This window comes from Micromesistius poutassou (assembly GCF_964030765.1).
Source record: "Micromesistius poutassou genome assembly, contig: SCAFFOLD_1471, whole genome shotgun sequence".
Classification (NCBI taxonomy): Eukaryota; Metazoa; Chordata; class Actinopteri; order Gadiformes; family Gadidae; genus Micromesistius; species Micromesistius poutassou.
In genome coordinates, this window is record NW_028177823.1 from 1 (window position 1) to 13,202 (window position 13,202).

The 13,202-nt window shown below is 46.5% G+C and overlaps 1 protein-coding gene across 1 annotated transcript; it reads left to right on the top strand.

Moving 5' to 3' along the window:
• Positions 1-2,371: 2,371 nt before the first annotated feature.
• On the top strand, positions 2,372-8,717 carry LOC311375014 (sec1 family domain-containing protein 2-like). Its single transcript, XM_084490722.1, has 3 exons — positions 2,372-3,287; positions 3,370-3,538; positions 8,642-8,717. Exons 1-3 carry the CDS (start codon positions 2,474-2,476, stop codon positions 8,676-8,678), a joined length of 1,020 nt encoding a protein of 339 aa, XP_084346848.1. The 5' UTR covers positions 2,372-2,473; the 3' UTR covers positions 8,679-8,717.
• Positions 8,718-13,202: the final 4,485 nt, after the last annotated feature.

The window sequence follows — 13,202 nt, forward strand, 5'->3', positions numbered from 1 at the left end:
GAGAGAGAGAGAGAGAGAGAGAGAGAGAGAGAGAGAGAGAGAGAGAGAGAGAGAGAGAGAGAGAGAGAGAGAGAGGGAGAGCGATAGATAGATAGATAGATAGATAGATAGATAGATAGATAGATAGATATTTCATGAATACACAGGATCAGTTGTGTATTCCCTTGTGCCAAAATCCAAGGAAATCACATATTCAGAAGCCCCTGCCCAAACCAACCTTATAAGCACACTGGCCACTATACCAACCAATGGTGAAAAACACAAGACAAATGGCCCAACTAACAGCAGTATGCAGTATGCAGCATAGATAAGATAGATAAATAGATAGAAAGATAGATAGATATATATAGCTAGATAGATAGATAGATAGATAGATAGATAGATAGATAGATAGATAGATAGATAGATTAATATATAGATAGATAGATAGATAGATAGATAGATAGATAGATGAATAGCTGGATTGATTGATTGATTAGATATTCATAGAACACAGATAGAACAGGACAGCCATAATAAACCATGGTATTCAACCCACGTGCATAAAGATGAGGCTCCTGCATTTATGGTTCCTATGGTGACACAAACATCATTATCATCATCATCATCATCATCATCATCATCTTCATTATCTTCGTTGCTGTCTTCCTCTGGGTTGTCTCCCTCTGCATTCTTATGAAGACAAGAACACAACACACAAACAACACGTAGACGGAGGTAATAGTATACTATAACCTCAACAACGGTCGATAAAATGTAATTCGATTGCAAGTAAGGTGTTATATGTGCACAGTACCTGCTTTTCCATTTCACCCCCATGATCCTTTGCGGGTTCATGTGCTGTGGCTGTGCTGTACATAAAATATCAATAAATGTATAAAATAATACAGTAAAATGTTAGGATCGGTGAGGTTAGGCTCCGGTCGGGTGTTCATACTCAAATAACTCAAAGCATAATCCCATCTAGAAACTTTAATTACTGCAAGGAATTATGGGACTGGTCGCTTTATTACTGCGGAACATCTTTAATTAGAGGAACCAAAAGGTCAATTTGAATTTATAATTCTATGGTGTATAATATGTGCTGCGAGAGAATGGAGTCGGGGAAGAAAGCATGGAATTTAACTGTTGATGGTAAGCCACAAGCTCAGATATATCATGATTGGTTAGTGTGGGAACGGAAAAGAAAGCTGTTTTTTTTCCAAGCACGGATGATGGGTCCAACTAATATCACAAAGATTCACGTGAGATGTGATTACATTTGAAATGAGAATTCATTAGGTAGACGGGGGGGTTCAGATAGGAACATACCAGTATATTATTTCCATTTCATCTGTATTATCCATGGTTTCAATTCCTATGGGAGAATAATTAGAAGAGGAGATTGAATCTTTGTCTTATGTACATATCCCATATAAGTCAATAAAAACTTTGTTTGTTATTTGTGAAGGGTTAATGTGAAATAACAATAGGTCCAGTCAGTCACGTTTGGTACTTTGCAGTTTGGCTTTTACAGCCAAATAAACATTTTAATGTATGCTAAGTATAGAACATAGTGCATGTGTCCTTGCTTCTCCCCAACACCCCAACAAAATAAACGTTGATGTTTCTGTTGCTTTGTTTGCTGTTCTGCATCACTGAGGAACCTTTTGCCTCCATGTGGTCGATGTGGCAACAGCTGTCAGCTGGACTTGATGACTTTCACGGCCCCCGACCATATTTTCTCATGCAAAAAGCAGCAGGTGGGTTAAACTTCAGAACTCACCTTCATACAGCCACCCATCCTCATCCTCCTCACATATGTTGTCCAAATCCAATTCGGACATTGTAACATCAAAATGTTATGTTTTGATGTGTATTTTTTGACGATTGTTGGATTAACAATCGTTAATTATTTTCTTGATCAAAAGAAACCAAAACGGTTTAAATTGTCAATTAGCAGGATAGCGCAACGTGAGCGAATTTACAGTTACGCTGTGTTTCTATGGGGACGGGGGACGGCAACAGTCGTTGAACAGTTTTTATAAAGTGACACAATCAACATCAGTCGAATTAAGACATTTTATTCACCCACTTAATGATTTATGTTCGTGTTTTATTTAAAATAATCGCATTATTAACAGACAGGAAATTCCGGTGTGATCATATGAATATGTGATAATATAATTGATAAAATAATTATTATATTCAGAAAAAAATATTTATATATAGATGCACCATATGAGTATAATTTATGGGAAAACATTGGATTATCAGTATTATCAGTTGGTCTGAATCACAGCTTTGAGTCTGGTCTGAGTGACAACTCGTTGGGCGTTTCCAAACCAATGACGTAGATCTGTCGCGACGAGAAGCGGACACGTCACCGCGGCGAGACTCTCATGTGTTATTGTTTTGGAATGCAGTTCGTTTGACATTTATGTCGTGTTGTGGGATTTCGTCGTGTCAGACACAATAACAAAATAAAATAAAAATGTCGACCACCGAACAGTTCACCATGTTCCCCGGTCAGATGTGGGAGAAAGTGCTTGCGAAAGTGAAGAGAGCTGTTGTGTTTATGGACGACAAGTGTGCTGAGAGTCTCCACTGGAACGGCGGAGCTATCACTTTGTTTGAAGCAGGAGCCCTTAATGTAAAACAGTTTTCCAGCTTTGAGTCCAGTGGGGAAAACGAACCCAAGGCTGTGTTCGTGGTGAGCACCTTGCTGAAAGGTAGAACAGTCGACATTATCAGAGACATCATATCCCTCAGCCACTTTCAGTATTGCGTTGTGTTCACCGCCGTTGCCCATTCTGTTCACCTGTTTGCTAACAACGTCAGTGTCGAGTTGGAAGGGAAGCCTGTGTTTGAGCAGCTGGAAGAGAAGCTCTGCGAATGGATGGGCAACATGAACTACACGGCGGAGGTGATGCACGCCCCCGTGGTCTTCGCTCCTGTGTCCCAGCAGCTCCTGCTGGCCCCAGCCTTCGCCCACCTGTTCCCCTTGCTTCCTCCTGACCTAGAGTTGATTAACGCCAAACGTCCCGAGAAGAAGCGGTTTGGCAGCATCGGCGACGTGGACATGTCCTCACTACCCACGAATCTACAGATAGAGATAAAGTCCCTCGCCTCGGCCCTGAACTCCCTGTTTGAGACCACCTGTACGAGGGAAGAGAGCTTCGCCGTGGGTCCCATGAGTCGCCTCATCGCGGCGGAACTCAGCAACCACTCCCAGGCGAAAAACCGTCGAAAAACAGCCCCCAATAAAGCCTCAATTATCTTTGTTGACAGAACCATGGATCTAACAGGTGAAGTCGTATAGATGACAGATTTCTGTCTCTTCTAATCTGTAGTTTACCATTTGTCCTCAAATGTCTTTATTCTCTCCAGGCGCTGTCGGTCACCACGGCGACAACCTGGTGGAGAAGATTCTGACGGTTCTTGATCCGCTACCCGGTCACGCCACGGACATCCAGGTGGACATGATGGAACTGACCAGTCTCCGTAGCAACAAGCTCTCCCAGGGAACCGTGGCCCCAGGCTGTCTGGCTCAGACCCCGTAAGTGATACATCCCATCTCCACACACATGCAGGAAAACCCATTTCTTCAAGGTTTAAATCGATTTTCCATCCACAATCGGAGACCCTCATTCAGATCTGTGAACACCAACAAACACTAAGCCAGCAAAACCCAGTGGGAACAAGAATAAACTTTGAGAAGGCAGACATTGGGATTGTTGCAGACATTAAGTGATTGGGAAGTAAAGTGAATACTAGAGCTGGTCATTATATCTCCAAACTGGCCATAAAAACGTACATTCTTGTTGATTTGATATTTATATTTATAATGCATTTAGCACTGATACGGAATCCAATCTCTCAAACTTTCAGTAGGCCACGGCTCCTACTACAGCTGGACATAACCCCTTATGGTTCAGTATCATGCCAACAAATTCAGGTTGAAGTTACTTTATTATATAATTATATGATATTGTATTAAAAGACCTGGATACATAACTCCCTATGTCATCAATTCAATTACTGTTCCAAACCGTCCCTCCTGCCCCAAAATATGCATATCAGGTGGGTTAGCCCTTCAATCTGAATTGTTTGTAGTGAACTCCCCCTTCCGCAACCCATTGTTAGTTTTGGTCATGTGACTTGACTATTGACTCAAAATACAATACTGTAGAATTTGTGAAAATTCTATCTGTCTGATGATGTGAAACACCTCGACACGTAACTGTTCATACATTTTAAGGAGATCTTTGGATGTTCCCGGAGAGCGAGCATGTCATGAGACCTTGTGTTGCACTAACACTGCATCCAAGGCGGTGCAGACAGTACTCGGTATTAGGGTTTAGTGGGCTGTGACTAGTGGCAGGGGCCAGGGAGCTGGTGAAGTTCTGAGTGTGATGGTGATCGCACGTGTTTCGGCTCATTCACACCAAATCAGGCGTTTGCGGCGATTAGCGCAAACTGCTGCAGTGATGTGGGAGGGTCACTTCATGGCCCATTTGTGTGACGTTGTGGTGTGAACCTAAACCACTCTACCACAGCACTCTAATGGCAGGGCTGTACAGCGCGGGAAAGGACAACATGGCAGCGATCAGTCTCTCTTCCAACTTCACTGTTGTTTGGTAAACAGTAGTATGCTACACTGCTAACGTTGGGTGGTTAACAAGGTTTTTCTTCCCTTGGACGTCTTCTGGTCTGACCACCAGCTTACGTGATTGGCCACTGCAACGTGATGTTGGGTTGCGTTTTTCCAAAAGTTGATTCTGTTTTTCCGCAACAGCATGTAGCCCCCACCGCTGCAGCTTTAACACAATACCACCATAACAGTTAAAGGTTGAACTGGTGTCTTCACCGCAATGCCTGATGTGTGTGTGTGTGTGTGTGTGTGTGTGTGTGTGTGTGTGTGTGTGTGTGTGTGTGTGTGTGTGTGTGTGAGTGAGTGAGTGAGTGAGTGAGTGAGTGAGTGAGTGAGTGAGTGAGTGAGTGAGTGAGTGAGTGAGTGAGTGAGTGAGTGAGTGAGTGAGTGAGTGAGTGAGTGAGTGTGTGTGTGTGTGTGTGGAAAGGGAAACACGAGCTGTTTGAGGACTTTGGAGGCAGGTTAACATTGTATATTCTAAAACACTGGTATGGGGAATAATCAGCCAACTAACTACAATAAGACCATCAATGTATGCGCCTCAAAAAGGGACAAACATTGATGGAAGAGTTGAAGTGAAGTGATATTTCACAATCACAGGTAATCCTTTATCTTACTAATGTCATTTTCAAAATAAGAATCATAATCAGAAATATTCCAATAGTATAATATTCCAATATCCAATAGTGTTATCTGTTATTCATTGTAAGTACTGATCTTCTCCTGCAGAGCTCTTGTTTTGAGTTCTTCATTGAGTCTCCGGAGTGTGTTAACCAGAGCCCCTCCTCCTCCTTCTCCTCCTCCTCCTCCAGGACTCCTACAGAACGTTTCTGCTCCCCTCAAAACAAAACAAAAAAGTCTTTAACTGAACCCTAACGTTTCCACACCCAGCTATGTGGTCTGCTATTGTTGACCCATGAATTATTTTCTTCACCAATCCGACTCAAATACTTGCATGAAATAATATAGTTGACTTGATTGGCCTCAGTATTATGTACCTTGTTGGCTCGATGTCCTTTTAATGGCCGAGATCAAGGAGGACCTTCCCAAAGTGGAAGGTTCTAAACCTATGATTTATGGAGTTGTTTTTAGTGCAGCCCATTGCATGTTTTGATTGGTTTGGTTGTTTACACTAGCTAAAACCTTGTAAGTATTAGGTTTAGCTGCATAGTGAACCTTTGGTATAATATTTCCCTCTGTAATTCCCAGAGAATGCCAGGATATTATCATAGGTTACTGCGTAATTCTGTGTGCTTTAAGACACAGGGGTGGTCCCCCCTCTAGAGACCCAACACTTGTTGCTGCAATTACATCAGTATGGTCTCTCATAACCTGCTGGGAATTAGGCTGAACCATAACTTTCACTTACCCGGGCAAATGAGAATCTGTCTGGGTGTGTGGTGTGTGTCTGTGCGTGTGTGCCTGTGGGAGTGACATGTGGTTGTGTTGGTCCAAGAGACTTCATTGCTCTGCTTTTTGTCTGCCAGTGAGATAATGGTGAATTTCACTGTAGCGCACATGTGCTGAGGTTGAATGAAAGCGACAGTGGGAGGGTTAGTTTTGTGTCAGACAGTTTTTTGTGGTCTTGCACCTTCCTGCCCAGTGTGTGTCATGTGCTGTGCTTGACTGCACCCCCCCCCCCCCCCCCACCCCCATCCCCTCCCTCTTTTGGTTCGGCGCGACCCATATGAACACTTTTGGCAGAGGGCACCAATCTCTGTCCCAGACTCTCCCAGGGGCCTCTCATCTGGCTGCCACAGACCTCTGTCCTGTGGTGGGCATGGGGCGTGTGCATGTGGGCAGAGACCGGCGCGGGTGGCCGAGGTGTCCTGGCCTCAGACCAATGGGTCTGGCCTTGGGCCCAGACGTTCTGCTGATCTCTGGCCAGATCCAGGCAGCCAACCACATTCGGCACCAAGAAAACAGTGCAAGTATGCCACCTCTGCACATACGTAGCTACCGAGCAAAACACAGCGAAAACACACACCTATTTCTGTCCCGACCAGTGAGGAGGAAAATGAGAGAGGGTGTGCCGCGCGGAAACACACACTTATTCCAGCGTTGGCTTCATGGGAAAGTTGTAAAACAGAGAAGGAGATATGGCCAGGGTAACAAGGAAAGAGAGACAAACAAAATGATAGGCGGCAAAGCAGAACAAGGTTTGGGTTCTGCTTCCGTCCCTCTGAGAAGAAAGCAGCGTATTTAAAAAGAGGAGCCACATTTCATTCCCCTGTGGTTTCCTGCTGTCCCCAGATATTGTTTTCGACGCTATACTTAGTCTGTCAGAATGTTTGGCACAGAGAATGCCGTGATCGTGGACAATAGCACAAACAAATGAGAGAAAACCCGAGGCGAATCCTTCATTAAATAAAACCCAAACAAAGAGACTCCTTTTTGGTGGGCGACTGGTTCCCACAGTGGTCTGTGCGTGGGTGATATAAATACGAAGGGGGAAGGTTTATTTAATCAGGGGGGGCCAGGAGTTTGGTTGATCAGTGGCGTGCAGGATATTGATATTGGCCAACAACTGGCTTCCTGAGACACAAATTGTGCTGGGCTGTTAAGTTTTCCATTTTAAGGTTTCTCATTCCATGTCAAGATGCCAGTCAAGTTCAAACATGTTAAGAAAGTGGCAGCATAATGATGATGATTATAATAATACTAATAATCACAACAATAACAGTGTAATTATTACCATATTTGTAAAAACTTTATAGAGTGGCTTCTTGAGGCGTTTTACAAAGTGCTTAAACTCAAATACGGAAAAAACAACCACCCAACAAAAATGCGGTGATTCTAATAAAAACTAATGGACTCAAAGTTCACCAGATGTTCGTCTGAGTATGAAAGGCCTGACTGTAGACTTCGTAGGTAGGAAACATCTGCCCTGTTTAGTCTCTGATGGGACTCCTAACTGCCTGATCATCTCTCTCTATCTGCTTCTTTCCTCACAACAAGGTATTTCCTCCCCTCCCTCACCCTCCCTGCTTATCTGGTGTAGATAGGAGCTCACAGCACAACCAGCAGTACGCCATCTTGGTGATAGCTCCCAGTGGCTTTGATCATTCCAGCCCCCCCTTCTCAAGTTTTTTCTGTCTTTTCTCCTCTTTTAAAAGAATGAATGGTGCCTCAGCCCTATCAAATTCAGACTTTGTTGAAGTGGTGGACAACATGATCTTAAAATGTAAAATAACCATCACATATGGCATGTATCCACTACATACCTACCGAAATGTGTTCGATAGACTGGAATGACATGTTTGCAATGGATTTCATGGAACATAATTTTATGTGCTTTATGCAGACCTTGATAATCCTTAGTTATACAATAAGAAGGAAATCACAGATTTCTGTTGTCCATCACTTTATCCTAATTACCATAGTCGGAAAAGTGCTGATGCATTTAAAGAAAATATTAGAAGGAAGTGCTAAAAATATGCCTACCCCCAGTATTCACACAGACACACACACACACACACACACACACACACACACACACACACACACACACACACACACACACACCCTGTGTCTTGGCGTCCTGGCTTCCATTTGAAGTGCAGTAAACAAGGCAATGAAGACACAAGGCCTCTGTACTCACCCCTCCCCACTCTTCATTACCCTTTATGTATTTCCTTCCTCTCTCTCCTCCTCTGTCCTACAGTTTACTGTCACCCCTCACTCTACTCTCATCTTCTCTCGTTTCTCTTGTTCTCTCTTTCTTCACTCTCACCTTCTCTCCCTCTCTCCACTCTCTACGGTGACCTCTCTTTTCCCACTATAAATCATCCCCCTCTCTCTCTGTCTCTCTCAAGATTCAGTGGGCTTTATTGGTATGGAAAATGCCCATTTACATTGCCAAAGTACGAAAGTAAAAGAAGATGCAACATAATTATAATAAAATACAATATTAAAAAAAGAATAATAAAATAATACAATGAAAACTCTCTCTCTCTTCCTCTCCCTCTCTGCCTCTTTTCTCCCCCCCCCCATGTGTCCATAAATCAGCTGGGTCGCTGTGTCCTCTTGTCAGAACACCCTGTAACAGGCCGCCTCCGGGTGCTGGTGTTTGGGTCCAGCCCGGACCCCTCCCCCACCACCACCCCGTGTCCCAGGTCATGTGCTCCTACAGGGTCATGTGGTGCTCTGCATGGATGTTTACAGGAAGGACCTTCCTGTGTTCTGCCTCCTCATGAAGACATCAGTCAATAATTCAGTCATTGAGCCGATGCTATTATCCAAAGTGACGTTTAGGGAAAAATGAGGATTATTTTAGATGCATGTGATAAGTGAGCAGCTAGGGGATCAGGCGACTTGCTCAAGGATGCATTCGAGTAGGCTGCAGACATCGAGGATTGAGAAACAGTGCCTTTCGGCACGGAGTCACACCCCTGAGCACTTCACCTACTGCGTTCTGCTCTGTCCTAAAGGTGTGTGTCCGTGAGAGTGGGAGAGGCGGCGATAAGAAAAGCTGACTCTGGTTTATAATAGCGGCGATGAGATGACGTTTAAGAGGCAGCAGGGAGGGTCTAGTGGGGCGTTCGCCTCACAGCCGAACGGTTCTGGGTTCGCGTCCCAGTGTGTGCACTGCTGAAATATAGTAAACGGTACAAAATAGGACCTGTGAACCGAGTCCTCCTCTCTGTCATCGTCCTCACATCAGGAAGTGCTTAACGCTGGTAGCAGGGCGGCATGTCGACCCGAGAAACAAGAAACGCTTGTCAGAATAATCAGGATGCTGCATGGACGGTGACTCGAGACATACGAGAAGGAAAGCTCAATTATGGGATGTGTGAGTGCCCTACATCCTCCAGGACTGTCTGCCACGCGATGGGCTCCTTTGTTTGTGGGTAGTTGGTATTAGTTTGAGATGTTCGTGTGTGTGTGTGTGTGTGTGTGTGTGTGTGTGTGGTTCTGTGTGTGTACGTGATTGTGTGTGTGCATGTGTGTGTGTGTGTGTGTGTGTGTGTGTGCACGTTTGCCAAAAAAGTTGAAGAATGGTGGGGGCTTGAGGCAGACAGCGGCCCCTGAGCCGGACCCCTGAGTCAGACCCCAAATGTTTCTCTGCTGCATCACGCTTCCAGGAACAAAAGCCCCCTCCTCACCCCTCCTCCTCTCCCCTCTCCCCTTCCCCTGACCCTCCTCCTCCCCCTCCCTCCCTCCCTCCCTCCCTCCCTCCCTCCCGACGCCACCCCCTCCAGCCCCGTAGAGTCTGTTCCAACAACAGTGTGATTGCCAGCTCCCTCACACTTTCACTGCTAAGACACAACATTGGTCCATGCGCCCAACGCGCTCGCTGCCTTAACTGCCTCTTTATGGCCGAGCAGCCATTACACATCTGGCTGAGTTTAGCTGGGCCTCGACGCAGATGCACACGCAGACATACGCACGCACACACAGACACACACACACACACACACACACACTCACACACACACACACACACCCGTACACACACACACACAATCACATACACGCACACACACACACACACACACACACACACACACACAGACACACACACGCAATCACATACACACACACACTCACACACACACACACACACAGAAACACACAAACACACAGTCACTCCCCTTCTCACACAGAAACACATGCTCAGTCACAGTTACACACACACACACTCACTCGCACACACACCACACACTCACTCACACACACACCACACACAAACAAACACACACACACGCCCACTCACACACTCACATACAGAAACCCAGAAACACACACTCCCTCAAAGTACACTCCCACAGAATTTGGCCAAATGGGCCAAATGGGCGGGTGGGGAAGAAATCCCCACAGTGCAACAGCGCCTCCTAAGGGTTGCAGAGGGTAAGACCACCCAGGCTCCCTCACTGACTCTTGTGTTTCAACACATAGCATGTTAGTATGGAAAAAAACAGGCACCCCCCCACCTTCCCTCAAGTCCCCCTTCCCCTACGACGTCTCTAGTAGAGAAGGTAGTCAACAAGGAGGTCGGGGGGCTAGAAAGCCCTCCTCAAACCCTGCCAGTGTAAACGCCTCACCCCACATCTCAGCACTCACCCCCTACACCATCAGCCCACCCTTGACTGAGCAAATGGCCTGCGGAAAGCATCAGGAGTGAGGTGTGGGCGAGGGAGAGTGTGGATGGAGGTGTTGGCTCGGGAGGTGGGCGGTCCAGGGGTGCAGGGTCTGCAGGGGGGGCCAAATGAGACCCGTATTTCAGCTCTGCTCTGTTTGTAGTACAGCCCCCTGCGCTTCCCTGGCGCACACACGCGCACATACACACGCATGAGATGCAAACGCGCACGCACACACGCACGCATGCACGCACACACGCACCCCTGAGATGCACACTTACACACGCACTATGCACAATTCGAGCTATGTGCACGGCAGGAGACCTTAGACCTGGCATTTCGACAACGCAAGTTACGGAGCACTTAAATTGCAGCACCCCAAAACCGCCCTCTTCCCGAAGACACATATCCCGGGGATATGTGTCTTCGGGATTGGCGTCTTAAAGATTAGCAACCAAACACTATCTGTGACACAACAGCGCTATTTGCTCTGTCACAACAATTCTCCCAGCTGCAGGTCTCTCCGGGCGCGTCCTGTTTACCCGCCCTAATCCCAGGGGAAGTAAACTTACTGTGACAGGTTAACTTCTCAACACTACATTTGTTTGCTCTAAATATGTTTATAGTTTGTGTTCATGCCGGTCCCAGGAACTTGGCGAAGGAGAGCCGTGACGCCATCGCGCTCGTACTTTATTTTCAAGTGTCACACAATTAACAGTCGCCTCACCTTCCCATTTCTGCCTCTTAATTTGTGTGCTTTTAATTTGTATATGTTTTTCAATGTTTTTCTGTACTTTTCATTACTATCTGCTATTTTTTTACTGTCCTATTATGCGTTAAGTGTATTAAGTGTTTTGAGTATTAAGAAAAGCGCTATAGAAATAAAGTATCATTATTATTGTTATTATTATAATTATTAAGAGACTCTGTGTAGGAGCTGGTCTGGTTCAGGGTGTTCTCTCTGGGCTTTTGGATGTGTACTGTCGTGTGTGGTGGTTGTGTCTGGTTTAGCATGGTCATCTTGGCTGTAGGGGCTGGTGGTTGTGTCTGGTTTAGCATGGTCATCTTGGCTGTAGGGGCTGGTGGTTGTGTCTGGTTTAGCATGGTCATCTTGGCTGTAGTGGCTGGTGGTTGTGTCTGGTTTAGCATGGTCATCTTGTCTCTAGGGGCTGGTGGTTGTGTCTGGTTTCGCATGGTTCTCTTGGCTGCAGGGCTGGTCGTTTTGTCTGGTCCCAGTGTGACTATGGCGCGCAGCCCAAAGCAAGCCCCTCGCCTCCCTGTTGAGCCACGGCCCAGCGTCTGCAACAGATTACATCTGAGATTGAACACATGGCAGTGGTTAGAGAGAGAGAGAGAGAGAGAGAGAGAGAGAGAGAGAGAGAGAGAGAGAAAGAGGGAGAGAGAGGTGACAAATAGTGTAGTTGTCAGAGAACCCCTTCAACCTTGTCTCCCTACCTCTCCTCTACTCCTCTCTCCCCATTCTCCTCTCCTCCTTCCCTTAGTCTGTTTGCCCGTATTCCTCCCCTCCTTTATTCCAGCAGACAGAGGAGGAGCGCTGGGAGGAGGTGGCCTATGTGTCGCAGTATCTGAAGCTGAGTGCATAAAAACAGAATAAATAATGTTTTGATGGTCTTCTGCACAACCCCGCAAAGCCCGTGACAGGGGCGAGACTTCAGAGAGCGAGATAAGGAACGTGATCGCATTACTAGCTCGGGACTCCCCGCCTCCGCCTCTTTGATGAGACGGTGTGTCACTCTGGCATACTAACGGGGGAGGAACCAGACCCCAGACACCAGCACGTCTTGCTAGCTCCCCGAGGAGACGACTTCAACACGGCTCCAGTACCCCAGGCAGATGCTGGCAGACTCCTCCCTTCCTCCGTCTCTCCCTCCTCCTCCCTTCCACCGCCTCCTTCTCTGTTCCTCCACCCTTCCTCCTCCCTTCTACCTCCACCACCACCTCCTCCTCCTTTACTCCAGGATCTATTTCTTGTCCCCTGTTCACCACCTCCTCCCACCACCACCTCCTCCTCCTCCTCCGCCTCCACCTCCACCTCCCTTCCTCCACCACATTCTCCTCCTCCCTTCCTCCTCCTCCTCCTACCCAGCTTCCCATTAGAGATGGATGACTGAGTTTCATAACCTTGTAGATAGTCGGTAGAATCTATGTGTGGAGATGCTATCAGCTAAAGACGTCGTTAGCATCTGTGTCCCAATAGATATGATAATGGGGCGGAGGGGAGGGGGACTAAAATGGGATGCGGAGGAGAACATTCCCAGCTAATATCCCCACCCAGCCAGCCACACACACACATACACACACAGACGCACACGCGGGGTGAGTTGCAAGAGTTCTCTGTGTTCCCCGGTGATCGTTTCCTGCTCTTCCTGTGGGAGATGGGGGTGACGGTCCACCCACTAAGACCCCCTATGGAGAAGACAGGCATTTTAATCACATCCATGAAGCTCGTCTGGTGGTGTTTACATGTT